Source organism: Varroa destructor, unplaced genomic scaffold (genome assembly GCF_002443255.2).
Source record: "Varroa destructor unplaced genomic scaffold, Vdes_3.0 BEIS01000007.1, whole genome shotgun sequence".
NCBI lineage: Eukaryota > Metazoa > Arthropoda > Arachnida > Mesostigmata > Varroidae > Varroa > Varroa destructor.
In genome coordinates this window covers 29,293,810-29,319,434 of record NW_019211460.1, presented here as the reverse complement: position 1 = coordinate 29,319,434, position 25,625 = coordinate 29,293,810, and the positions used below count along the sequence as shown (strand labels likewise).

General features: G+C 40.7%; 2 protein-coding genes and 2 long non-coding RNA genes across 24 annotated transcripts in view; 2 read left to right on the top strand and 2 right to left on the bottom strand.

The window, feature by feature from the left end:
* The window catches only part of LOC111254477 (uncharacterized), a 44,899-nt gene extending 37,301 nt beyond the window's left edge, over positions 1-7,598 (top strand). The window contains exons 5-6 of one of the 3 annotated variants that reach the window (XR_015317189.1): positions 628-888; positions 6,018-7,598. Coding sequence is in view for 2 of the 3 variants with exons in the window: in XM_086974997.1 (XP_086831123.1) it covers positions 6,018-6,142 (125 nt within the window). In the remaining variant the exon portion in view is untranslated. The remainder of the gene's footprint in view (positions 1-627; positions 889-6,017) is intronic. The other 2 variants (XM_086974998.1, XM_086974997.1) reach the window with 2 other exon arrangements.
* Positions 1-15,069, bottom strand: part of LOC147754550 (uncharacterized) — a 34,917-nt gene extending 19,848 nt beyond the window's left edge. The window contains exons 1-3 of one of the 3 annotated variants that reach the window (XR_015317193.1): positions 14,953-15,069; positions 14,299-14,375; positions 10,988-11,022 (exon numbers count right to left, since the gene is read on the bottom strand). This is a non-coding gene — a long non-coding RNA (uncharacterized LOC147754550). Of the gene's footprint in view, positions 1-10,987; positions 11,023-14,298; positions 14,376-14,530; positions 14,737-14,952 lie in introns of those variants that run through there. The other 2 variants (XR_015317192.1, XR_015317191.1) reach the window with 2 other exon arrangements.
* Positions 14,768-25,488, top strand: LOC147754549 (uncharacterized). The gene is made up of 3 exons (XR_015317194.1): positions 14,768-16,160; positions 16,895-24,781; positions 25,293-25,488. It is a non-coding gene; the product is annotated as an uncharacterized LOC147754549 (long non-coding RNA).
* Positions 18,408-25,625, bottom strand: part of LOC111254476 (ATP-binding cassette sub-family C member 10) — a 28,701-nt gene continuing 21,483 nt past the window's right edge. For 16 of the 17 annotated variants that reach the window (XM_086974988.1, XM_086974986.1, XM_086974979.1 and 13 more), the window contains 5 exons: positions 24,611-24,731; positions 24,319-24,468; positions 23,201-23,358; positions 22,726-23,008; positions 18,408-20,392 (listed from right to left, as the gene is read on the bottom strand). In XM_086974988.1, coding sequence (XP_086831114.1) covers positions 19,699-20,392; positions 22,726-23,008; positions 23,201-23,358; positions 24,319-24,468; positions 24,611-24,731 — 1,406 coding nt within the window. In that variant the 3' untranslated portion in view covers positions 18,408-19,698. The remainder of the gene's footprint in view (positions 20,393-22,725; positions 23,009-23,200; positions 23,359-24,318; positions 24,469-24,610; positions 24,732-25,625) is intronic. The other variant, XM_086974990.1, reaches the window with a different exon arrangement.

The following is a 25,625-nucleotide window of genomic DNA, read 5'->3' as shown; positions in this document are numbered from 1 at the left end:
TTGAAGTACTATATAGTTACGTGTAGGGCTGTATGTGCTTCCTTTTAGCTCAAAGGGGTTTGCGCATACTTTGCCTAGCTAACCAAGGTCCACGTTAGAAGAAGGTGCGTAGTGCTCTGCCAACATGTGCTTTATATATTATGACATTTTCTTCATCCTGTACTCTGCTGATCGACGGAACGTTCACGGCCCTAATTCATTCCATTGGTGTTCAGGCGCCGTGGTTGACATCTATTAGTACCAATCTATAGGTCAGATGACCATTTGTACTCTATGCTCCTTGATATTCCTGCACTCTAATGTTCACGCGAATTTGTTATTGAACGTGTATCGTGACCAATCGAGCATGTATATGTATACGGGAGGCGTTCTAATTAGACCTAATTATTAATTCGAATGGGTGAGTCGCACCTTTCGCAGATTTCTACGGCCGCAAACAAACTGACACCGGCTCTATTTGCCACCAACCTCATCTATACGACACAAGGACTATTCAATTTAGCTGCGAGCGCATCTATTGGAAACATAGTACCAACTCTCGTTTTAGTGTTCTGACATTTTGCCAATCATTCGAACCAGCCGTTGTACCTTCACGTTCTTTTTCTCTGTCTCTTACATCCTTGACAGGGGGTGTGTACACAAACTAATCAGAGAGAAGAGCCTGGTGAGTCTGTCCAGGGAACATCGGCGGGTGTTTTCGAACTGCTATCGTGTTCATCGGTGCTTTGAAAAACGAAGCGTAGCTCCGGCAAGCTAAATTACTTCATGGAATTAAGCTGGGTCAACGAAGTGTACAGCAACAGAGAACAGAAAACGGAAGCTGATGGAGCAATCACGGGAGCCACTGTAGGGATTCTGGTCTATGTCGCTGCACACAATACTCAACATGTATGTTAAAAAAAATCCGATAAAACCTTCCGCAAGCTCGGGTCCTCCTTTTTTCTGGGTCAGGACTGTGTGTAGGTTTGCCTCTGAAAAGCCCTTGCGAAGGATTCGCAGCTGCGCTGCCCCAGCCCAATAGGATTTTTGACGTCTATCGGCCTCTCATCGTCTCTGTAAACGTTCTACGATACTTTGCAGCATCGACTATTCCTGCAATCTGACGGAATGAATCCGTCTTCCTGTTCTAATTAGCTCCAAGTTGATGACTGATTTTTTGTTTCGTCAGAATGTTGCCAACTGAGCAGTATTGCAATACAGATTCATTGGAAGTTTGGGGTAGCTAGAAAGTGAGGCTGGAGAAGTACATGAATTGTATCAGAATAGAGAGAGGATATGTCGGTTTTGCAACGTACAGAGGGAATGTTGACTCTACAAAAGATTGAGCTGTCGCTGACAGGAGGCTGAGTTTGGCTCGTAGCGACGGAAGCTTCTAAAAATTGGATCCTGAAAAGGCTGGCTAGATGATTCTGCTTCGGTAATGGAATTGGGGGCGCTGGTCGAGGAGGTGCGACGTTTTCTTGCTACCAGCAAGAGCCAGCTGAGCACTATAGTTTCTATTACTATTACAGCGTAGACCATTAATCTCTCTTTCTCTGCCTGGTTCTTTTCTCTCCGTTCGCCTCTCTTGGTGTCCAGTTCCTCCCGGAACGACCGTTTCCGTCAGCTGCAAATCCTTCACCGTAAGGCCAATAGTGTGCAAAGCTCTCTTTAAAGACCGGTTCAAGCAAAGAAAGCGTTGACAAGTAGGCTAGACGTAAAAAGAGGAAATGCGGCTAAAGCGGCCATACACGAGTGACCGTCGACTGCCGACGCACTTACCGTTCCTGCAGTTAATTGACTGTGGGAACAGACAAGCGAAAGGCCAAAGTTGGAAAAAAGTGCAAATTTTCTCACCAGAAAAATCAGTGATATCAATAGTCTACCTACATATTTTCCTGCTTTTGAAGAAACGACCAATGATGTCGGAAACGCGTCTTTGCTATTTAGGTTCTTGCTGGTTTTGTTTAGCGTTGATAATACTATCTACTAACGGAGAACGCTTCGAGCAACAAATGCTATGAACAATGAAACCTTATAAAGCTCTATAAAAAGCAATACACTATCACCATAATCATCGGCGTCTCTAAACTCACAATCTTCGCTTTGATAAAGCGGCAAAAATGAATTATTCTTCTCTGCTTCAAAGCTTCTCATAGTAGTTAATTACTAATTCACTCGATGATTCATCATACCTACTCGCATTGCTAGATTCAAGTACTTAATTCTGGTCAAGATTTCTGAACGGAAACACAGAACCTTAATCAATAGTTTTGAGCCGTTCTAAAGGACTTCTCGAGAAATTTGTCAATCAAACTCTCCAGAAAGCATATCAATATTAATTTCATTTCTTATCGCTCGAGAAGCTGCTTTTGAAGGTAGCTGTTCACAGCTTTCAAATTATGAGAGGTCACGTCTATATATAGACAACAACTGAAGATCTATATCAAACTATTGAAATGGAAGGAAGAGATGCCAGCAGCGACTCCTATTGACCCCGTTCAACTAGAGCCTAGAACTGATCAAACCATCGTGTCAGCTGTACGGGAGCCGGTGTTTATGAGCCGGTCTAATGATGAGAATAATGCTTCTCGCGCATCTGATCCGTATCAGCTAAGTTAATCGAATCGAAATGTTTTCCAAGTTACATCACTTCATTTTCATGCGGGAACAGCCTCAGGTGTTTTATGTGACATAACACTTGTGCTTGTTTCTATTTTATTTAGTTAGTCCTTCTGACTGTCTCTTGACTTACGTGAGTTCTTTACGCCCAAGGCGTCCTCAAACAGTGAGGTGATTACCGAGTGTCTATAGTTACTCCCTTCATCTAGATTGTGGGTTCGACTGAATGAATCTTTGACTCTATTGACAAGCCATGCTATATAGTTCACGATAAAATGTGCCTTAGGGAACTCCTGAGACAGTTCACCGGGGTCCGTAGATCACAAATTTGTCGGCTTTGAACATAGAAAGTTGAGAAATTGCTGCTATCGGACGTTCAAATCTAATTTCTAGCAACGCTTTCTAGAAAAATGGTTACATATTGGACATACAGACAAGATTGATTCTGAGTACTCATTGATGATTAGAAAAGAAAAACAGTTACGTGACATAATAGCTTATTTTTCTCCTAAACAATCACTACAAATAGTGAAGGCAATGCGACAGCAACTAACAAAAAAAAACTCTGATGTTAGGAATTCTTTGACGCATTACCCTTAGATCATTTGAGAATTTATGGTAAATTACTTCAATTTTCAATATGGCACGTTTTCTAGTAATTTAAGCGTGATTCCGCTTCCGAGAGAACTCTCATCTAAGCGACCTGTGTCAGCGATCACGAACTGATAAGTAAAAAGAACGAAATGGCTCGTGCTGATGTGCACGAACCCATTTTCAGAGATATCGAACACATGGATTATCTCACATAAGTAGTGTCAGGTCATTCTTCAAGATCAATGAGCCCCAAAAAGAAATAAACATTTGACAAAATAATAAATCTTTCAAAAACCATTCGAGTTAAACAAGAAAAACGATTTCTAGACGCTCGACCCAAAAACGAAAAACAGAGCTAAGGTCTAATTCTATAATCGAGTTGAAACTTGCTCCAATGACAGAAGAAAGAGTCGTATGTATGTATTATGTCCGGCAGGAATCACTTTGAAGTGAACGAGTGAAACTTGGATAGTTGAGGCGTATGTAGTTGGGACCAAGCCTCAAGTATCGGACCCAATTCTACACTGAAGTTGCATTCTATGCCTTTGCAGGCCATTCAGCAAAATCTTAGAGTGCCGAAATCGATAACAAATCGAAGGGATACCATTTAGTACTGCGCCATACATAACCTTCAATAGCTACACTGTATGGAAAAAACAAGGTCTGAATGATTGGCAGTAAACGCCATTTTATTATTACCTCAGCCAATGCTGGAATAACTGTATGTTTCTCTAATCGATTTAACTTCATCTGTTCCAATAAACAGGTATGTATTCTATCGCCATCTCCTGTCAAGTATAACATATACGTCCTCAAACAAAGCAAGTCTAACTAAGACTATTATGTTGCTCAATGTTTTTGTAGAAACGAAATTTCTACCATTCCTGAAATCGTTCCGTCTTGAAATTCCTTCAACTACAACACGTAAACTAATGAAAATCGATGTACCGCTGAGTGAAGAGTTTAGTTGTTCGATACTTGTTCGAAAAAACTTGTTTCAATACGCACTAGTCCAAATCACTGCATTGGACGCTGTATATCTGTCTTAACGAGCTCTTTAGTATCACCCACAGGCATCCTGATAGTGTACGGCGCTTGTGCATCCTTTCAAGGACAACAAAAAATTACACTCCCTTTAGCGAAAGCGAATTTGTTATAAAACCCCCAAATCTGCCCGTGGGGGACCTGTTTAGCCACGGTATTACCAGGGACACTGTAGTGAATAGATCGACCAGACATCGCACGTCCTTAGATGAACGTGCAAATAGATTTTGAGATATCAGTGCACCTGGTGCTCCAAGCCAGCGGGACTCTGGGCTATAACATGTTCGGCCCTGTGAGTCGACTCATTGTGAGCCACTTGTCAAAGTTAACTTTCTTCCGCCGTTCTCCGCGATATATTATCGTATTGAAAAAGTAAACTTTATGACGATCATTACTGACGCCATTGGTACCAGCTAAGTAAGTTGAGAAATGATGTTTTATTTGACTTCCAGTTAGCACGTCCCTCCTCGATCTACCGAATTCTCCTTAGACCAACAATTGCCTGGGTGTCCCTCGACACGTAACTAAGTTGCATTATATATATATATATATATAGTAAGCTGTTGTATTGTATTGCTTTGTCTCATCTCCACGTCATCATGGGTACAGACTGTAACAATTTCAAGTTCAAAACTATTAGCAGCGACAGTGGGAACAACAGTAGCAGATGAGGTTGCTCAGATAAATGAACCCGCCAAGCTATTGTGATAGTTTCGGCGATTTAGAAATTCACACGCGGTTCGTCACACGTATTTTGCTACTTCTACTGCTGTTAGCTGGAATATGTGTCATAATTTGCCCTATACCGACGTTGCGTGACGGGAGTCAAAAACGGAAGCGCAGGTAAATTATAGGGCTGTGATCAGCCAATTGCATCGACTACAGTTGTGACGTAGTACTGCGTAAATGGTGTTCTTTTTCTCAGATCACCTCACACATGTTTTGTGCGGCTGTTCTTATAGTATGGGCACGTAACCATTTTTCTCTCAGAAACCTTTACTCCTGCACGCGTCGTCGATGTTGCCAAAGCTAAAAAGGCATACAGGTTCATAAGAAACAAAGGGAACTGGATTTAAGCCAATTTTTGCTATTCAGTTGACTCGGACAGATCATGCGATGTTCCGACCCTAATGTACGGCAAACAGAGTACTTATTTCCGACGCTCTCACTCTCAGCTGGTAGTAACAAGCGCTTTTACGGAATATTTATTGTTCCGATAGCGACCGCCCCTTACGGAGCTACGTAGCCAAAAAAGTATTTACTTATAATAGTTCGTCTGTGGAAACGGTTGTCCGAAAAAAAATGTTTAAATCTCCAGCAGACAGTGTTCACTTCGATCGACCATAATAACACAGTTGCTTTACGGCACATCCTGCATCGATAGCACAGACAGCGAAGATAAGAAAAGCACCCGATGGGGTCGAACAACCCCAAAAAAACCAAAATTCTGTAGTTCCTTTCCATCCCGTTCTATTTAGCTAGATGTGCATTTGGTGGATGCAACAACATGTAACGACGGGCGATTTAAGTAAGTCTTCAAACAGAATAATAATTATGATAGTTATTTATTTGTGACTTTTTCACGGGTCTTACGTAAACTCAGCGGAGGTCAAACGTATGTAACAAACGTGCACTCTTAGTACTAATGGTTAATATAAAAGCGCAGTAGAATTCTATCTGATGCAGACAGTTCTGTAATTGGTCTCAGTTCTGAAAGCGAGTGAAACAATGGCCAGTGTATTAATGCACCATTCGTTTTTTACCGTCGAACCTTGCAGACACAGCAGTTAAGGAACGCTCACAAAGATATACCGGAACAGCAAGTAACATTAATGTAGGCCTGCTGACTCCTGTCCTGACAGTTGCCCTAGTCGTGAAGAACGCAGCTGCGCGAAACCTATAAGACGTTAGGACTTCGGAACCACAAAGGCCACCACAAATTTATCAAGGCTTACAGGCCCTAATCAAGCAGACCAGCAACTGAGCCTAACAAACATACTATCCACATAGCCACCGAGATATAGCGTTGCGCATAACAATAATAATAGCATTCATGTACTATTTATAGGTCAGGTCGCAATGAAGAATCCTGTTATACATTAGTTTAAAAAAAAAATGGGTCTGAAAGCAAAAAAGCCAGACGAAACAGGAAGTGAGTAAGGCGAAACATAAGTTAATGTTATTGTTTATTCTAACGCAACGCTTTGCGACAAGTTTAACGACAATGGCTTGGCACCCGTGGACGATTCTAATTAGAGTTTGCGTGTGCTATGTACCAAAGAACTCAAAAGGACGCAAGACATCTAGCGAAGGAGCATACTAGTTAGAGTTATACTCTAATAATAATAATAATATATTATGTCTAATAAAGTGAGATGGTGGACGTTCCGCTAACAACGAACGTCTAATTGTTGTAAATGAGCCATTTGTAAGCGTGTATATACTAACTTTAGGTTATGCTAGATCAGCATAAATAGTCGACAGAAGGACCCCTGTGGTATAGTTTTTCAAGGACGAATAACTAAGGACATAGTATACAGAATCGTTGCATATGAGTATTTTATCAAGCAGCCAGAAGTGCCATTACGCAACTCAGCCATACAAATTGCTTAATATACCTTTCAAATAGTATTCGACCGACTGCAATCGTATGAACGATAGCAGCGGGCTCCGTCTTATGATCGAATTGAAGCGTATGCTTCCGTAAACGAATGTTATTTTGATAAATATTTAGATCAGTGGGGGTCAAATGGGCTCCTCCGTAAAAGCCGGATATTGCAGGACTTTGCGATTTTCCTTTTCCTAGCCTGTTTTTTTTTTTTTGTACACAATTTTCTCTATATATTTTTGCGACTTACATCGAAAACGTAGCTGTGGAAGTAAACCTCTTCAACATCGGCCAACTTAAAGCAAACTTGTGCTTTCGTTCCTGCTGTTGACCCTGTTTGTATCTAACGTAACAGACGTTGTTTTTTTTAGAAACGTGTTTGCAGCCAATTCGGCTACGTGCGCAAAAACCTTGTAACGGTTTAAAGCGATGCCCCCACAGACGACGACGACGACACGGTGGTAAGGGGACGTCCCGCAGAATGGTGTCATTGATCTCGACAGCCGTTGTTGCGGGGTCAGTAAGAAAATATCAATACGTTGATGTCAATGTGTATTCGCAAAATCAAGTGCTGTCATATTGGTTTTAACTGATTAAAAATTTCTATTATTATTATTAAGGACGAATGTTTATGCACGCTCATATATACAAGTCATATATAAAGTGAACAAGTATATGTTAAACATCAGAAAATCTACGCTATGACGAAAATAAAGTGTAACGTATTGTTATTACCGATCCAATTGTTCAAGATCAGTATTATTTGAACACAGAAACTGTTAATTTATTATCGAAATAAACAAAACCTTTGATTTTCCAATAAAGAAATATTAACAAAATTCTAGCCCCGCAGTCGCCTAACGTCGTAGCGATAGCGTTTTGAACTGCGGCGTCGCAGGGGCAAGATAATTATTATGTCATTTCGGAACGAAAAGCACTTTAATTTAATTTTAGTTTTCTATTTAACTATTTTTTCTCGATATATAAGGTCCAACATAATCTCTATACGAGCGAAACGTAAACTTCATAAGGATTTTGTTGTTGACATTGTACGACAAGTACGCTGAGGCTATCGCAAGGAATATCATAGTAGCCATAGCAGTATTTGAGAAAATGCGATAAAAATATGATGTTACGTACCGAATGTTGCCTACGGTATAAATACGTGCAACGTTCCATTACAAAGAATTTGGGATCGGAAGACCTAGATTCGTTTAGCGATGATGATTCTGTCGGTCATTATAGCAGCTTTTAGGGCAGTCAGCGGAATGAGTAGCTGAACATTCATGAAGACGCTTCGTTCTCACGCAGCGGACCGTGGAGCTGCTGCGTTGATACCGATTTCAAGCAAAATCCTATGGAAAATAATTGTATTGTCTTTGAAAAACGATCTATTATGCATGTGGCCTGAAGACGAGCCCTGAGGCCGTTCCTAATATGTCGAATTTGCATCAATCGTACCATCTTTCCTGCCGGAGCAGCGCACTCTGTCTCTGTGCGTTCGCAAACGCAAAAAGTTCTCTCTTGCTGCTGTAATTTCAAGATGAAGCTCGATTCTCTGAAGTTCTGATTTTTCGCGCAAGAACAAAGACGACGACGACGAAGTACAAAGCCCAAATAGGCTTACAATAATCAACTGCTAAGTTACTGCATTATCTACGTCTGAGGTAAAAATGTATAGTTCGCTAAATTTTATATTTAGCCAATTGTTCTTTAACCATGTTTTTTTTTTACCAATCATCACATTAATTTACTTCGCATTCTAATTGGCATCTTCGCTTTCATGTGTCCTTCTAGCTTATTTACCTTTGTGTCTTAAAGTCCGTAGAATATGACTTCTTCTCGATCTATTTTAAATCGTTATCGTTACAGGTAGGAGGTGATAAAAAAACAGCTTTTTATAATAAGGGAAAACCTGCTGCATCCCAAATAGAAAATACTATCGTATTGGGAACCTGCAGCGTTTTCACACTATTCATCAACGGCTCACAAAGTTAAAGGAATTGTTTTCAGGACCTCGCAAGACGATTCTGCTATTAGCTAACACAAAAGTGAGGGAGTATCACACACCTCTCGTGAAGCCTAGCCCGATGTATCAGCCGCAAACACATGAAAAATCGTGACCCACGAACATATTATACAAACGAAACCACATTAAAAGCCGGAAAAACCAGCGTAAGTCCCTAAAATCGTTCGCCGTGTCAGAAAAATAGAATAAAATGAAATGCCACTTATGTTTCGTACACTGTGGCGTACCGACCTAGGTGTCATTCGTTCTCATACGTTCTCTGACTTTTGTTTTCCGTTGAATGCAGAAGCTTCTTCCCAAGAAGATGGGGCCCATTTACTGCAGGCTGCCTAGTCCTCCCACAGACTGACATGAGCATTGGCCTTTGCGCCTGGCAGAGCCTGTTTAGATATTTATAAGCTACGAAACTGTAGGGACAATTCACTCCTCGCTAAACTGACTGATACAGCCTTCAGGCTGACTAACTGCTTGAAATGCGGCATTTTGTTGTAACGCCAGAAACCTGTGAAGGGTCACAAATAGGCCAGAACGAACGCAGAAAAAGAACACGGTGGAGATAAGAACCTGTAAAGTCGTACCAATGTTTGGAAATAGTACCATTCGGTACCTTAAAAGAAGGTTGTTTAGCAGAGCGGACATGGTTATTCATAGTACAGATAAAGCGAAAAGTGACCCTTTGGATTCTAGAACTCTTTAGCAGATCAGCTGTTCCGCCAATTTTTCAACCGCCGGCTTGTTTCCCTTCGATATATTCGCAGTCACTAAAAACAGTAGACAGGTCTCTGATGGTTACGATTATGGTTGCCTAACCGGACGGCCCACACGTTCTTACCCCTCCTATTGTCTAAACGCGACTGTTACAAATAGGATCTTCACATGATAGATACACATTATTTAATATAATATAACCGAGATGTGTTACCGAGTAAAGAAACTATTTTCTAAAACTGTGCGTAACACAAAATAGGCAAATAGGTCGGTACAAACCGACCAGCCTACTGCCCCGAAGAAATATTCTAGAGGCGTTTGCCTTCCTCATTTTCTTCCCGTGCCGTTCCTTCGATGTAAATCGCAATTTATTCGTTGTTCCCAAAAACCTCAGCAGTTTCAACCCCGATATCAACAGCGTAGCGAAATTCTATCTACAGTTACTTTAGTTAAACCGTAACGTTTCAAAAGTTATTTCAATCTGCGCTACGATCCCATGTTTGCCAGCTGTGAAATTAATCTTAGGTGTCCTATAGTCTCCTGGCACGACCTTATTGACAACGCTCCTTGATATTTCTCAACGTATCATCATTCCATCCTTGCTATGCGCATTAGTTGTTTCCAAGTAACCTACACTTTGAACTTCCCTTCAATAGAGTCACTTTTACTGCCTTTACGGAATTCTATCGTAGTAGTTAAGACCAAAGCAGAGGTCCCTCCGCATACACCCTAGGACTCTAATCACTTCCTCAGGATTTATATTGAATCCCCGTGATCGCTTAGTAGGTGACATATTTGCTTTCTAATTTTGGAGACACGTTGTTGTCTAGGTTCGGACTTTGTTTCATACTGGGAGCCAGCGGTTTGATGGCATGCTTACGGAGGTAAAACTCAAAACATGGAGTATACATATTGGACGCAGGTTCCTCGATAAGCCCTCAAGAAAGTGTGTCACTGGGACAAACCGCACTATCATCGCATATTACAGCCCTGGCTCGGCAAGTAGGTGATCGAAACTGTATTTGCGAATACGGTTAACGATCGCGATTCAACCCATCACAACAGATGGGGTTCTCGCAACGTAAAGCGCTAAGTTTAAGCTCATGACATACTGAAACATACGGAGCATGTTTTCCCCTATGTAAGCATATGATACGACACGTTAACAATCAGTGTAACTTTTGATATGTTCCAGAACTTACTATATTGGCACAATAGTATATAATATATCGCAAAATTAGATTATGATATAGAAGTAATTTTTCAAGGTGATATTTAGCTGTGTTGCATCTGCACTACGGCATTTTTTTATAATTAGGCGTTAGTCGGAATGGAATTGTATCTCGCCAAACCTTTAAATATCAGAAGCTGGGTTATTTTTTTTTTATACGAATGAACCTTACGTTTTGCTTTTGTCGGACTTCTTTACTGCGTAGTTCTGAAAGTACACAAATTATCAGGTTAGGATAGGACTTCGAAAAAATAGTGCTCCAAAGCTGCGCTTCGACGAGAATGACTCAGGTAGACTAAATCAAGTTAAGTATACGTGTCTTCTGTATTCATGCGCTTGATCCACATACAAATGCCATTAAATAAATATGCTTATAACACAAGTCTGCTTCAAAAAATTCCCTGCTATTGCTATCGCAGTCTGTTTTCCTACGTTGATTAAGCATGAGGAACGTATGGTCAGTTGCAAAGTGTTTACATGTGTCCTTTAAATCAAGTATTCGATGTGATTAAAATTAAAGAAGAAAAAAAGGCAAGAACGCTACAATGTTAGATTCCACTAGCGTAATTGATTTTTTAAGCAGGACTATAGTGGGTAAACCCTAAAGGACAAATCTTTACAATAGCAGCATCATCTATTTGGCATAGTTACACCATATATTTGACATCGATGCCTTACAACTTCGCTTTAATAGAACGTATTCGATTCAATCTGATTGCGTGGGGGTTTCAATGCCGGAGCTTGATTTTCTACTTATTAAAGGATCTTTAGCTATTTACATGTGCTTCGTTTAATTCTTAAATGTATGATCGTGCTTAGGATGTATAAGCGCTTTTTAAGAAGCTGTGATGACGCACTTTGTGAAAAGAACGTCCCGAAAGACCTCCATCGAATAGATTACCTACACTAAGGCCAGCTCATCAAAAGCCAAAGATGAATTGGTTTAAGGACATTCTACCCAGCAATAGAACCGTAAATGCGGAGAGCATCAGACCCACTCGCAAACAAAGGCGTCGCTAATACGGGTCGTTTCAGACTCTCCTTTAATTAAGACTAAGAAGGGTATTCAAATTTCATATTATCATTAATAATATACCAACATTTAGGGAAGTCTGTTATTTGAGTTTGAAAGCCTTGTTTCACAGATCTACGCCGACAAAGAATCCTCAGATTGCGTTAGTAACGAGATATTTGATTTGGAAAATGTGTAGGTAAGTGTCGTTGAGAGACCGAATGTAAATTGTTTTTTAAAAGTCTACACATGTGTTTCAGTTGCACACATGCGTCAGTAGACAAGTTTCTTTAATTAAATACGCGGTTCCTAGTGTACCGTTGTTCTAGTCTATCTCATTTTGTATTTTATTAGTAGCTTCTAAACGTTCTCCTTCCCGGTGCTTATATGCCCCTTTTCTATTACTCAGCAGGCTCAGTATTCTCATCGATTGAACTAGATATCTATGATTTGTCCTCTCGGAAGCCGTTCTTTGTTATAAATGTGCTCCAAAAACAAGTTAACTCTTTGTGGAGTCATTTGATGGAGTTGTGCGAAGGATTGTAGAACATTTATAGGATTCGGTCGTCAACAGAGTATGCTTCTTCAACGAGGACGCCGTGTTTATACCGAGAGCAAATCCTGCTGACAGTTGCTTCAGATACTTATGAACCTGGTAAATGCGACACGGAAACGTTCATTTGGTCTTGAATCTCTCAGTTTAATAATTTCATAAACGAAAACATTCTACCTACTATTAGGATATAAATCGAATCTTTTTCGGTTCGTTAGAGCTTTTTGTTTTGTTCAGATTTGCCTAGTGATAAGCGATTGCCTGTTTGCATACGGAGTTACACACACACACACACACTTAATTAACGCCTTTTTGTTATTACTATTATGCACGCTGTTATTATTTTTTGCAGATATTGATTTAGACTTTAGCGCTACTGTTTATACATTAACGCGTACAGCAGCTGATTGTGTAGGTTTCACAAAGGCTTGCCAGTTTTTACGGAGAATATCGATACAACAATAAATGGATGACATGGGGATGCATACCATCTCTTTCTGGGTTTAGAAAAAAAGCAGCTATCATTTCGGACTGGAGCTTGATCGTTTTGCTGAATGGGACGAAAGCCAGAGACCCCACATAGATCGAGCCGTCGGATGATAAATTTTAGCTAGCGCGAGCCCAGCCGCATTAGTACTACTACTCCGATCGAATCACCGCATATACTATAGTAAAACTAATGAACTTTTAGATGTCCTCACAGAAGGCGCAGTAGATAATGACTGCGGGAGAGCATGAAGGATGGATTAGCCATGAATAGGTGCTTAGATTAATCCAATAAGGCCGACATGCCGACACACTGCGTGTAATTTCAGACGGAAGCTTTCGTGCTAAATTACTTTCGTCATCGTATTGAATGCTTAAAAAGTTTCCTGCGCCGAGGCCCGGAGTAGGTCATTGGAGAATTCTTTTTCAAAGTATACGCGGTAGCGGTAAACTCAATTAACAACTAACATCCAAACTCAAAGAGTCAGATTTAGTGGAGGTGAGCGAGTTCCCGAAGTTGAGACACTTACGATGCTTGCAGCGTATCTAGAAAATTGAAGCCACTCTTCTGGGTAGAAAACGTTCGAAGCCAGTTGAACGCTGCCGACTTCACGAATGTATCGACCCGAGCCTGCTACTCAGGCTTTTTTGTAGCTACTGTCGTATTTATTCAACGTGAAGGAGTACGTAATTATGTGGACCGGGTAGTTCTGCCATGTTGGAATTTCTCGCCTGGTTTTTTTTATCGTACAAGAAAAGATCCTTAATTTCATGCCTGTAACAATTCCGTGGATTTCGAAACTACGTCCAGCAGAAGTAACAGCAGAAAGAAACAAAGCCAGATCAGAACCACTGGGTTTTCTGAAAATTGTATTTCCTCTGCGCAAGAATAAAAATGCCTTGCATTCAATCGACAGTTTAACAGACATAAGTCCGTAGGGTATTAATGTCTGCTATTGGGTTTAACCTTATTTTTTAACTGCTAAAATTTTTTAATTTAAAAGCTAGATGTCTTTAGTTTGTCGCAAAAGGTCAAAAACATAGATAATATAAAGTCAAACTACACTCAGACGGGTTGAAATAGACACCGCCAGAAGTTTTCATTTCTGAAAAAACCATTAGAAAGTGCTGTAAACCTAAATACGACATTTGCAACTAAAGAATTACGCTAAGATTGAAAACGTAGTAAGGCCACCGTAATTACTATTTCTCTTTGATATGTCTCTCTATAATAGAGTTTTGCTAATGTAAATAGACCTGCAAATATAGCTCTGTGAACTTTTTCAAACCGTAAACTATTCGTAAATGATTCATAAAACCGTAAATTCATAATAAAAATTCATAAGAGTATTTTATTTCTATTAATTCAGAGTCCTAAGATTCCACGACTCCATATGCTTTTCGATGCGCTGATGGCACCCTGTAGACTCACCTTTCATTTAGCCATTGTCGCTTGTTTTCGTAGAAAAGTCTGCCACTTCTTGCGGGATTTAACTGAAATAGTTGGCACTACCGAGAAGCATAACTTCTTATATTGGAGCGTGCGGGCTGCCCATTTATATACGTGTCATATAGCATGGTATGTAAAACAGTAACAACCTTCGGAGGTTTTGCTTTAGCTATCATGAGTGAATGCATAGTATTGGTATAAAATATTTACTCACCACGTTTACCCCGCTCTTAGCAGATTGGCGACAGTCATTTATGTGTATGAGTATAATTGTCATATAAGGTTATTAAACAACGTCCAGTTAATAGAATGATAGTAGGATTACGAGTACGTATACCCCAATAAATCTGCAATCGTCCGCTAATGAGTAAATTTAAAGTTTTTCTTTTTTTTTTTTTTTTTTTTTTATAACCAAGTTAACCATTTATTCATCTGGCTTTCGTAATAGATATCGTGCCTTTTTTATCGAGAGCATTAAAAGGACGGTTCCACAAAATCGAAAATATTCCCCGTATGGTTTTCTGCGGGAATTACTTCGAAAAAACTTCGCCTTTACAGGCGCGTGCAGTAAAGTAGCCTGGTATGCCGTACAAATACTACGGTTGACGTCCATAGATCAACGACATGCCCACTAACCTGTGACAATCAGTGCGTGCGACATGCCACATCCTTAAGTAGGTGCCGATAAAAGTAGTCAGACGAGGTAAAAATTCACGAAACACGCAGCTTCTCAGTCGAGAAGCTGCACGTGTGCTGAAAATGGAACTCTAGGTTAGCAAATTGACTTTGCTGAAACTAGATCATCTCTACTAGGTGCCTTGAATTACTCAATATAAATAATTGTGTAATATCAAAAACACTACCTAGTGAGAAAAATTCGTGATCGTACGAGTCTAAAGCTAAATTAAATTCGTGATGCAATAAGGAAGTTATATAATATAGCAGTACGGGCAATAACTAAGCACCTTCAAATGTATTTTAATGCAAACACACTCACTTTACATAACGAAAAAATCTCTGGCTGTAACGCGCCATAAGTCACTGTTTCCAGCTCGTTGAAGTGGTAGATAACTGTAAAATTTAGTTGAGTCAGAGACGTAGCCATAGAGGCCCAGTTTTCGTGGGGTTAAAAGCTGACCCACGACCAAGTTTGTGTCACTATACGTACCTACTTATCTGCCATCAGTTAGTTTAAAGTAAGTGATGGGTGCAGCGCCTAGATCTCAATAGTGTTTTAGACTCAACAGAAAATTATCATTATTGAATGCAGTGCACAACTTTTCTAGTAGTGCTACAGAGATTTGATTTTCTTATTTTCACGTGGACCGCAATTTTTTGCTGCTAAGGCTATGTCGTCACTTTAAATTCGCGTCGATTTTTTGTCTGTATTCTCTCGGTGCCTCGGTATAAATCGGTGCCTCCATCCACCGCATATAAATCTATGTTCCCTCATTATATCAATAGTATTACGTGGCCCTTGTTTACACGTTCATTGCGCGCATCTTAGTCATGCGCCTATGTATTTTCCACTATAAACGACAAACACAAAAAACCTTCTAAGGCTTTTTCGTGTTTTCCAGATCAACCCTTCAGCACCTATCACATGGGTCCTGCTAAAATGCACGCTGCACAACCCCAATAATAATTCAAGCCATCCCTAGTATCCATCAAGAGCCGACTAATCACAATAGTACATATTGCTCACATCATAACTGTGCCTCCTTCGTGTATTGGTGCTTTTAACAGGGCTGCAATGGTATCCGATAATACCATCTGTTAAATCAACAAAATTTGAATCGGACTGTTACGTTGAAGACGCACGTATGTGCAAGACAGGGCTGAGGGTAAGTAAATCGATAAATAGGATTCCTAGAATACAAAAGTTAATTTCTGCGTGGAAATTTGGGAATGGAAGGCGTACACCGAGGAGTGATAAGTCGATTACGCAGAAGTGTTAAAATGTAATAGTATAGTATATTTAATAAATGTCAAAATTTCTACGGAAATGACAGATTAGAGCAAAGTACCCCAGTGCAATCTGTAAGGCTCTCCAACAGATTCGTTTTTATTGACGGTTCGAAATAAGTACTAATGTTTTACAGTGCATGTTATATCGATGCATTGAAGTAAGAATAAGAATTGATCAGATTGAAAAGGAAGGAGCCGTAGGCACGTTGGCTGGTTAACGTTGAGTGAGAAGCCGTACATATATATAACCACAATTTGATCTCCTCTCCGCCAAAGATCTTAAAGACTTTCTGGACTACCGCCGCCACTGACAGTAGCTCGGTGAGATCCCACAAATCAAGGGCTACTCGTAATGCTTATCGTCAAGGGCGTGACGGTTCTAGGCTTGAAGCCGAGCGTAAATAATCTGTCCTATACAGGCGACCGAAGTAATGCTTAACCGCAAAAACGTGAGGGCATTACTGTCTGTAGAAGTCACGCTAGCTCGCTAGCGAATGCTACTGTTCAGTCTCTACGTATCATGTATATCTTTTCACTAGCGAGTTCAGCAGGTGGAATTTCTCCAAAATATACATCAACCTTCGTTACATGTACCTATATTACATTACAGATTTGCTATCGGGTTTAAAATAGCGAACTACGAAGTACAACAGTATACTTCTCGATGTGTCGACAGTCAGCCGAAGAAAATCGTCAGAATTAAGCGATTTACGCAAGGCCCATCAATTCTATTCGTTTTGTTTGGAGACGAACAGAAAAACCGACCGAGTCTGAAAACAGAGATTTCCCATTGACCTAGTTCACGTGTCTTGCCTGTCACGTATAAATTACGACAGATTTTTCCAAGTCGAACTTATTTTTTAATCGCCTAAACTTTTCCATGGCAAACTATGAACTGTACCTTCTAGAACAAACATGTTCTTCATTGGAAATAAAAACAGCTCCCAGCGACAACCGAACTTCCATATCTGCATCTTATGGATTAATGAATATTTCTTACTTATGAGTTTGATAATGTACCTTTCTCATTTGGTTCTGCTGGACATGACAAATACTAGTGAATTCAGCAGGGTGACGTTTGTCTAGCAGTAAGCTTTTGTGACTGTTCTAAAATGGAATAAAAAACCTTCACCTACTGCTTAGTTTACTTCGAAGAGTTCAGCTCTTCCTCTTGACCCCTCCACATTTGTGGCTCCTTATCCCCTAATAATTAAAAATGAACAGTTGCAATTGGCTCCTCTTTCGATGCCTATGGAACTACTATGCTTTTCATTTTTATAAGAAAATTATGAGCTTTCTTGGGACAAAAACACCTTTTGAGTATATAGACTATGCAACGTCAAAGCTGATACAACATGTTGAGCAGTTCGTTGCAACCGATTGGTCTTCTTAAAATTCGTCAAAACAAACAAAGAAACGAGGCTTGTTTGTTTTATGCACGTAAATTGAGTTGCTGTTAAGTTTTTCACGGTCTTACACGTTCGAATTGCTGAGGACTAGACAAAAATCCGTTCAGGCCAGGCCATATTTGCTATGCATAGAGATTGGTTCAAGGACGAGTAGGACGTGGCTCTTATTGTGAACTGTGTTGCAACAATAGTTTCGCGTAAAACCGTCCCAGTGATTAGAGGACAATAATGGATTGTACTGTCGTGCTTCTTTAAGCTTCTGTCCTTGAAGACTCCTACGATCTGTCCACAGTCTTTTCTATACCAATACGGTTTAGTAGAAATGTGTTAGGCTGTATTGGGTTGTTTCCTATAGAACGGTGAAGAACTTAGATAAAGATAGTGATAGGACGGAAGTAAAGAATGAAACTTCTGGGACCTTCGATCTACGGCAACCACGCACGTGCAAATCGGTGCATTTCCGTATCTGTAGCTCCGGCAATCAACTAGCACCCATTATTACCAGTAGCCTTTTAGGCTGGTTTTTATAGAGCATTAAGTATAGGACTCTGCCACTCCTAGTCCAGGTGTGTCCTTATATTTCACATGTAGTGTCATAACGGTGCTGAAAATGTCGCCCCAGACTTAGGAACAGAATATTATCTTCTTAAAGTGTTTATATATTTACTCATGTTGAATTTGTATTCGCTAGATTAGGCACGACAAGCAACTAGGTTGCGTGGAGGAGCGGTATTACATATTAAGCTCTATTTATTATCATTATTGTACACAAAATCCGTCGACGGCCATGCTTTGGGATGGCTAACCAGTTAGACACTTGATTTTCGACAAAAGGTCCCGGCTTTATCTCGAGTTGAAACCTCGTAATAATAGCAAGTTCTGTGTGTTGCTTGCTTTTAGACGGGTTCCTATACGACGACTGTTGCGGCATATTATGCATACAATCATGTTTATACATTTATGAAAGTAAGCTGTTTGCCAAAAAAAACAATCTTCGCTAGTAATACTCCCACCGTCTATATAGGTAGCCTTCCCTTAATTAGTGTGTCAGCATCGTATCTATAATAAAACTACTTATACATACTACAAAGCAAATGCGCATTTTGTTAATAGAGTACGCAGGCGAGCTCGTTTAGATACGCCCTAACGATGCCCTAAAAACGGGACAAATCAACTAAAGTTCTATTATACAATTATTAATTTACAAATTTTGTTGGCGGTGCCCCTAAGTCTCTTCGATGTGCAATTATAGCTTTGTATGAGCCGAGTACAACGTAATGTGAAAATTCTAAAGACTGCTATATTTGTAACGTACTACATATATATGTACATATGTATACATATATGTGTTAGCTCTCGACCGGGTGATCCTTAGGCGAGGAGTGATAACAGCATCTTTAATTCCCGTTTCTGATTCCCGCCAGCTGATTGTACTGAGCTCTAGGTACATAGGGTGTCGTGAATATCTATTAAATGATTAGACAAACAGGGCGGTTTGTGGTCGTGTTGATGTGCGCCTGTGATCGTGTACGTGAGTCTACGTTTGCAACGAACGACAAATGATATTCTAATTCGCTTAATAATTTCTACCTAACTTTTGTGCAACACAAATGTGTTATTTTTCTAGACAGACACATGTTGAGACAATGTCTCGTTTCGATATGATATATCCTAAGGGATATGCAGCATACTAATAACACTAATTTGTTAAAGAGATTAATAAGAAAAACAATGGCAAAATAGAGTAAGAAGCAAATGCTCATCCTACATTCAACGATGATGGTACATTCGTTGGCAATCATTACAGCGACTGACTCCACTATTCCTCATAATAGAGTAATAATAATAATAATAATGGCAAATTAAGAATTCCCCATCAGTTGCCCTCTTAAGACTCACAATCGACTCTTCGTAATCACACTCACTTTAGTCAACAAGCACAATTTCTCAGAAAACATACGCCAAGCATTACTTAAGATCGAATAACTATTTCGTAGAACATTGTTCAATAATTGCCATTAAGGAGGTCCTTGAACGGGCCTTCGACGCTCGAAAGCTCCGATGGTACGCCAAACTGAACAATCTTGCCTTTACTCATAACGGCCACGAGGTCGCACGATTCGACGACAGTCTGCACGCGATGAGCGATGTAAATCACGGTCGTGCCGCGTAAAGCGTTTGACGCCAGTGTCCTTTGGACCATCTTCTCTGTTTCCATGTCGACGCCAGACGTCGCCTCGTCCATGCACAGCACTCGAGCTTTCCTCAAAATTGCCCTAGCCAAACATACGAGTTGGCGTTGGCCCATACTTAAATTCGCGCCATGCTCCTCAATTCGAAATCCATCCAGTCCGCCATTCTGTTGTACTGTTACATTCATCGAGCACGTGGTCAAAGCGCTCCAGAGATTATGATCCGTGTGTTCGTGTCGTGGATCAAGGTTGTCACGCATGCTACCGACAAAGACGAATGCCTCCTGTGGGATACAGGCTAGACGTTCGCGGACGACCCGGCTCGGCACCATTGATAGGTCGAGCCCGTCAATTCGAATGACCCCAGATTTCAGCGGTCGTAAACGGAATAGCGCTTGCACCAAGGACGATTTTCCTGCTCCGGTTCGACCGACCACACCAAGACGCTGACCAGCTGGGAGGTCGAACGATACATCGTTCAGTGCAACAGGACCAGTGTTTTTGTAACTGAAATACAGCAAAGGGGTAAATTTAATTTTAGCTAGCCCAACAGTAGCTGCCGTCGAAAATATTTCAAATACGATATTTACTTTTATTTAGAATTTACAGTCAGCTAAAGGGCGGCTAACAAAAACCATGGATACAAGCGCTATTACAAACAGCTCCGTTGCATTTTATCAACCTCCGTTAATTTCGTTACCGTTTACCGGGATCTGTGTCCAGCGCCGTAAGTCTTCGATGTAGGTTTTTGCATAGACAACCTATAGTCGCCTGCGTTTGTCTTTTTTCATCAACTGCATCTTTTTATCTTCCGTTACCAAAATCAACCCAGAAATAGAAATGTAGACGCCGGCAAAAACATGCATGTCACAAACGTAAATAGAGGGTAATCTAAACAGTTTGCTGCTAGGCTACAATGCGCAGATTCGGGCGAAGTTAGATTTTCAGATGAAACCACCTGAAAAGTTTAGCACGAGGTTTGGCCTCTACGTCGAAGTTACATCAACAGACAATTGCCCTGCAACCGCACTGCTTTTCCCTAAGCCGTTTAACAAATATCGCTTCAGAAACTTGGATGTCTCATCAGCGTCGTTTTGTTAATTCGCACTTCCTAAGTAGAAATTATTGCCTTTACTCAACACTATACACAGCGTACACAACAGAACTCCCCATTATTATCCTTCGGTAACTTTCGCCGATTCATTTGCCCACCAGTAAGTGGATCATCGACTAGACGCTGAGCGACCGTTATTCGTGGCAATATCGAAACAAGTTCCTACGCGTCTCCCTTTTCCACACACGTAGGCGACATCGTACAGATGAATGCAGTGCCTCAATAGAGCATTCCACTTGTGTCCCGGCCGGGTGCGTAGGAGGTCACCGGGGGTTTGGCAGGGATGGAAAGGACGCATACGAGCGGAAATGCGGCAGGTAAGTTTTTTGCCGTACAAAAAGGCGGTTCCACCAGAATCGAGCCTCTGAGGAGGAAGGAGTTGCTTCGCATTTTCCGAATTTTTGTCTATCCTTCCCTTGCGCCTCAGTACACTGTGAAACTGCTCGCTGGTCATGCGCCTTTAGCCGCGTCGTATTCAACCGCTCGTAGCTTCTTGTGTCACAGTTCGCCTTTTCATTTTAGGCCAGCTAGGTCGCCACAAGGAAGATTCGCAGTCGTTCTTTCTATCCGCCTGAATCCCGTCCTCTGCTACAAACCACAGCTTTAGGAACGACGGATGCTATATGACAATTGTTCGACCGGACGACCACTCACATGGCTGTACCATATGGAAACATCATGCTTCCTTAAAACTAGCTCTACAGCTGGTTTTAGGGAAGCATGATTCGCAAATACTATTGAGCCTCGCGTTTCGCTTAGTTGATGTTCAGCGACATTCATTTAAATGCGACAAGCGTCTAGAAAAAAAATGCAAATTATAATATTCGTAAGTGAACTCTCGTGTAGCTTCCGCCGAACCCGTTTGAAGAAGAGCATCTTTTTTTCTCGTAAACTTTATAAAAGGCCAATGGTTCGCTTGGATGCCGACAAAGCAACGTTCTGTACAAGTAAAGCGCTCGTTAAAGAATCCTCTATTAGAATGGCGTTCATTTACCGCAGCAACACGTACTACTCCTGTAGGCAGTTACAGCGATTTGTGTGGAAATGGCTGCTGTTATGTCGCACTGAAATTCTCTTAAGACTAATTCTGATCTTCAAAAAAAAAGTCTATAATTACCAATCCATAATAGAGTAACCTAATTAGTTCTCTCAATCTTAAATTAACTACAGTAAGTTATGCAAACTTGAAGCGCATTTTCAGATGGCTAACCCGAACGTGTCTTCCCACTGGGCTCTCTTGCCGCAAACGACCCTCCTTGTGTCCATATCCTAATCTGCACTTATAGTACCTACGTGCACTTTAATTGAAACAGATCTAAATCATTTCATTGTAGCGTGGCCCGTTAATTTTTCAGCTGAACTAATCCATCATGGTAAACTAGACCGGTAGGATCTATTATGCTTGCGGTAATCTATAGGTTGAGTGCACATATACACACGGTAGTGGTATATTTGTTTTAACGGACAATGACACTATCAAAAAAACAACCAGAATAGAGTCACTGCAGTAATAATATAGCGTTTTTTATATAATATAGCGTCGTACAGTTTTACTTTGAATGCATTCATTGAGCGTGTACGTAGAAACGTCACAAACCAGTTCTATGTTAGTTAATAATAACGATTAGCCAACATGAAGCCTCAACTGCAGTTCAAACTTGTTGGAATTGCTGTGTAACTTTAAAATACTAACGGTAGAAGTCATAGACGATATGAACCTACTGACCTGAGGACGACATTATTAAAGTTAACCCATCCCAGGTGCGGCCATCCAAACGGGACAGAGTTGGCTGGCCCTACCGAGTCACCCGTCGAATCAACTACCAGGTTTGGCAATGTGTCAGATGAAAGTTCTGGTGAGAGCTCGCTACTTTCAAGATACTCTGCGATACGCTCCACTGATACCATTTCGCGCTCAGTCTCTGCATAAGCAGTCACAACTCCGGACAGTGTCGACGTTAATGACAGCACGTACGATAACACAAGTCCAACCAAAGCTGGATTCACGCCTATGAATCGGGAGAAAAAAAGATACGGGGTTTCAAGGAGTCGGATACAGAGAGAGAATGAAGGAAAATCAATAAGCAAAAGTTAACAGGAGCTAAATCTTTGCCTTCACGTAATTTATGCTACATACGTTGCTGCCTTTGCTTTTCCTATTTAGCTTGCTTGTTCGGTCCGGCAAATCGGTCACTACTAACCGCGTGTTTCTCCTGTAGTGGGATCAACCCGGTAATGTTCAATGACAGATAGGAAGGCGACACCGGCCGTTAAGGCCACACCAATCAGCTGAAGCCGTAGGCCGAGCCATTGCGAAGCGGCCACCGATGATAGCTGACATTGGTTATTAGTGTTTAACCTAAGGGAGATAAAAAAGCTGCTACTATAAAAAGTGTAGTAAATCTGCACTTAAATCTCATGGTTAGCTTGCGCTAATTAGCTCCTAAAGTAGGCGCCCTGCAACACACGAATACTGCTCACACTTTGCTCATCTATCTCCCTAGGCACTGCGATAAGGCTTCATTTTTCCAGTTTTTTGTGCATGTATTTATAAGACAACGCAGAATATTCACATTGTTGAGCTATGAAAGAGGAACAGCGTCTTACAAAATGTGCCACCTGTCCAATTTAGTCGTGTTTTCGTAGGCTGATTGAAGGGCTTCGACATTGCGAGATTAAAAAGCTGGGTTTTCTTTGTGGTGGAATAGATACAAACAATCCACATAACGAAAAATCTCTAGTGCAAATGAAAGAATTAAGTTCATGAAAAAGTTACAACGAACCACGCTAACAACCCCATATCAAAGCTCGCACCCTTTTCCCCCAAAATGGTTCTAGTTTCGAGGTTAAACGTAACACAGGCGTGCTTAAAAACAGAGTAATGATCATAGATGCATATTATTGATACATAGCATATTACGTTTTCCTGTTGAACCCCTTCAGTAGCAATAACAATTTCGATCATTGCCTGCATTCAGTACTGCTGTATCTGGACGACACACATGCGAAATAAGGATCGGAAAGTCTGTCAGCTGGCTAGTCTTGAATACACCGGTTATACATTCATAGACTGTGGTATTGAGGAATTTGGCTCAATAGTTTATCTCTGAAATTGCGCTAATTAGTAGAATCTCAGAGATATATATGACATGAAGGGTATTTTTACATTAGTGTTTATGTAAAGTGATTTTGATGAGTTTATGACTCCTTCTCCGATCAGATAATAGCTGGAAGAAGCGTATACATAGAATAGAATATGTGAGCCCATTTTAGCCTTACGTAACCATCCAGTCATTAATCAGTGAAATGAAAAAACAACCTTATGTGTAACTGATGCACGAATTTGGGTGATGCGGAGAACGCACGAATTATAGTTGTGCCCGCGAACGATTCCGAAAGGTGTGAGTAAAGCGGTGACAAGGTTACCGAAAACAGTCTCTTTAGCTCCCGCGACGTCCAACGATAATATCTGCAAACGTCGAAACGAATTTAATACAGTCGAATATTCACATAAGATTTGAAAACGTCCTGTATGGTTCAATCTCTATTTCTCTTTTTGCATAAACTATACGTGATCCAATTTTGTGGCGTATGCACAAACTATTGCTCACCTTTGGACAGAAGCGTAACTCATACTGAGGGGTAGGAGAAGCAGGAGAATCCATGGAAGACCGTAACACGCGACAAGGATAGTGCCGGCAAGCGAGAAGGACTGAGCGAACAGGATATTCGCTGAAAACACCCGAATCAAAGCAACAACCGCCGACAGCAACAACAAATACGTAATATACATTAGTTCCGTTTGTTTTTTGGGGTAGAGAAATAGTCGGTGGCCCGTCCATCATTGTATCGAACTAGAATTCAAAGTGCACAAAAAACAGCCACTTAAATTGTATCAAAGATGCGTACAACTGCCTAATTTTCAGCGTAGTTAAATAAAATCTCACTTAAGATCGACCGAAGTTGTCTATCAACTTGCAGATTCGAGGTCGGACGAAGGGCTCGCGTGCTAAGAGATTACAGGCCAAGCATTATTGTTATACTGTGATATACCAGAACTAGGTTTATATCTTTAGAATAGCTACATTTATGCCGCAATTGTATTTTTTAGATCTTTGCAAATGTCCATCGCGTCGTAAATTTCAAACCCACTGAAGATGATCGTATTAAAACGTTTTCATTTTCGTTAATTGTTCATCAGTGACGCACCGCTATCCGAAAAAAAATAACGATAATGAGCAAAATTCTTCACAGCGTAATTTACAAAAGGTCTATATATTTTCGGCAATTCAGTGTTCGAGAGATGCGCTAGAACGACGTTACCAAGGTCTACATTGGACGACGATGCTGCCAGTTATTATATAGTAGCGTATGTATTTTGAAACGATATTAAGAAGATAATCAACGTTAAATTATACCTGCTTTATCTACGTTCTCATTATATCGCCTCAGATAATAAAATGCCATAAGAAAAAAGATTGTAATAAAACAGGTGTATGCTGCACATCGTTACATGGACGAACACGCTCCAATTTGCCAGAGAGATACAGAATAAGTAAATATTTTCCACTGTTATTTTCACCACGAATCAAACGGAAGCGTTGACGTGACTGAGACAAGAATTAA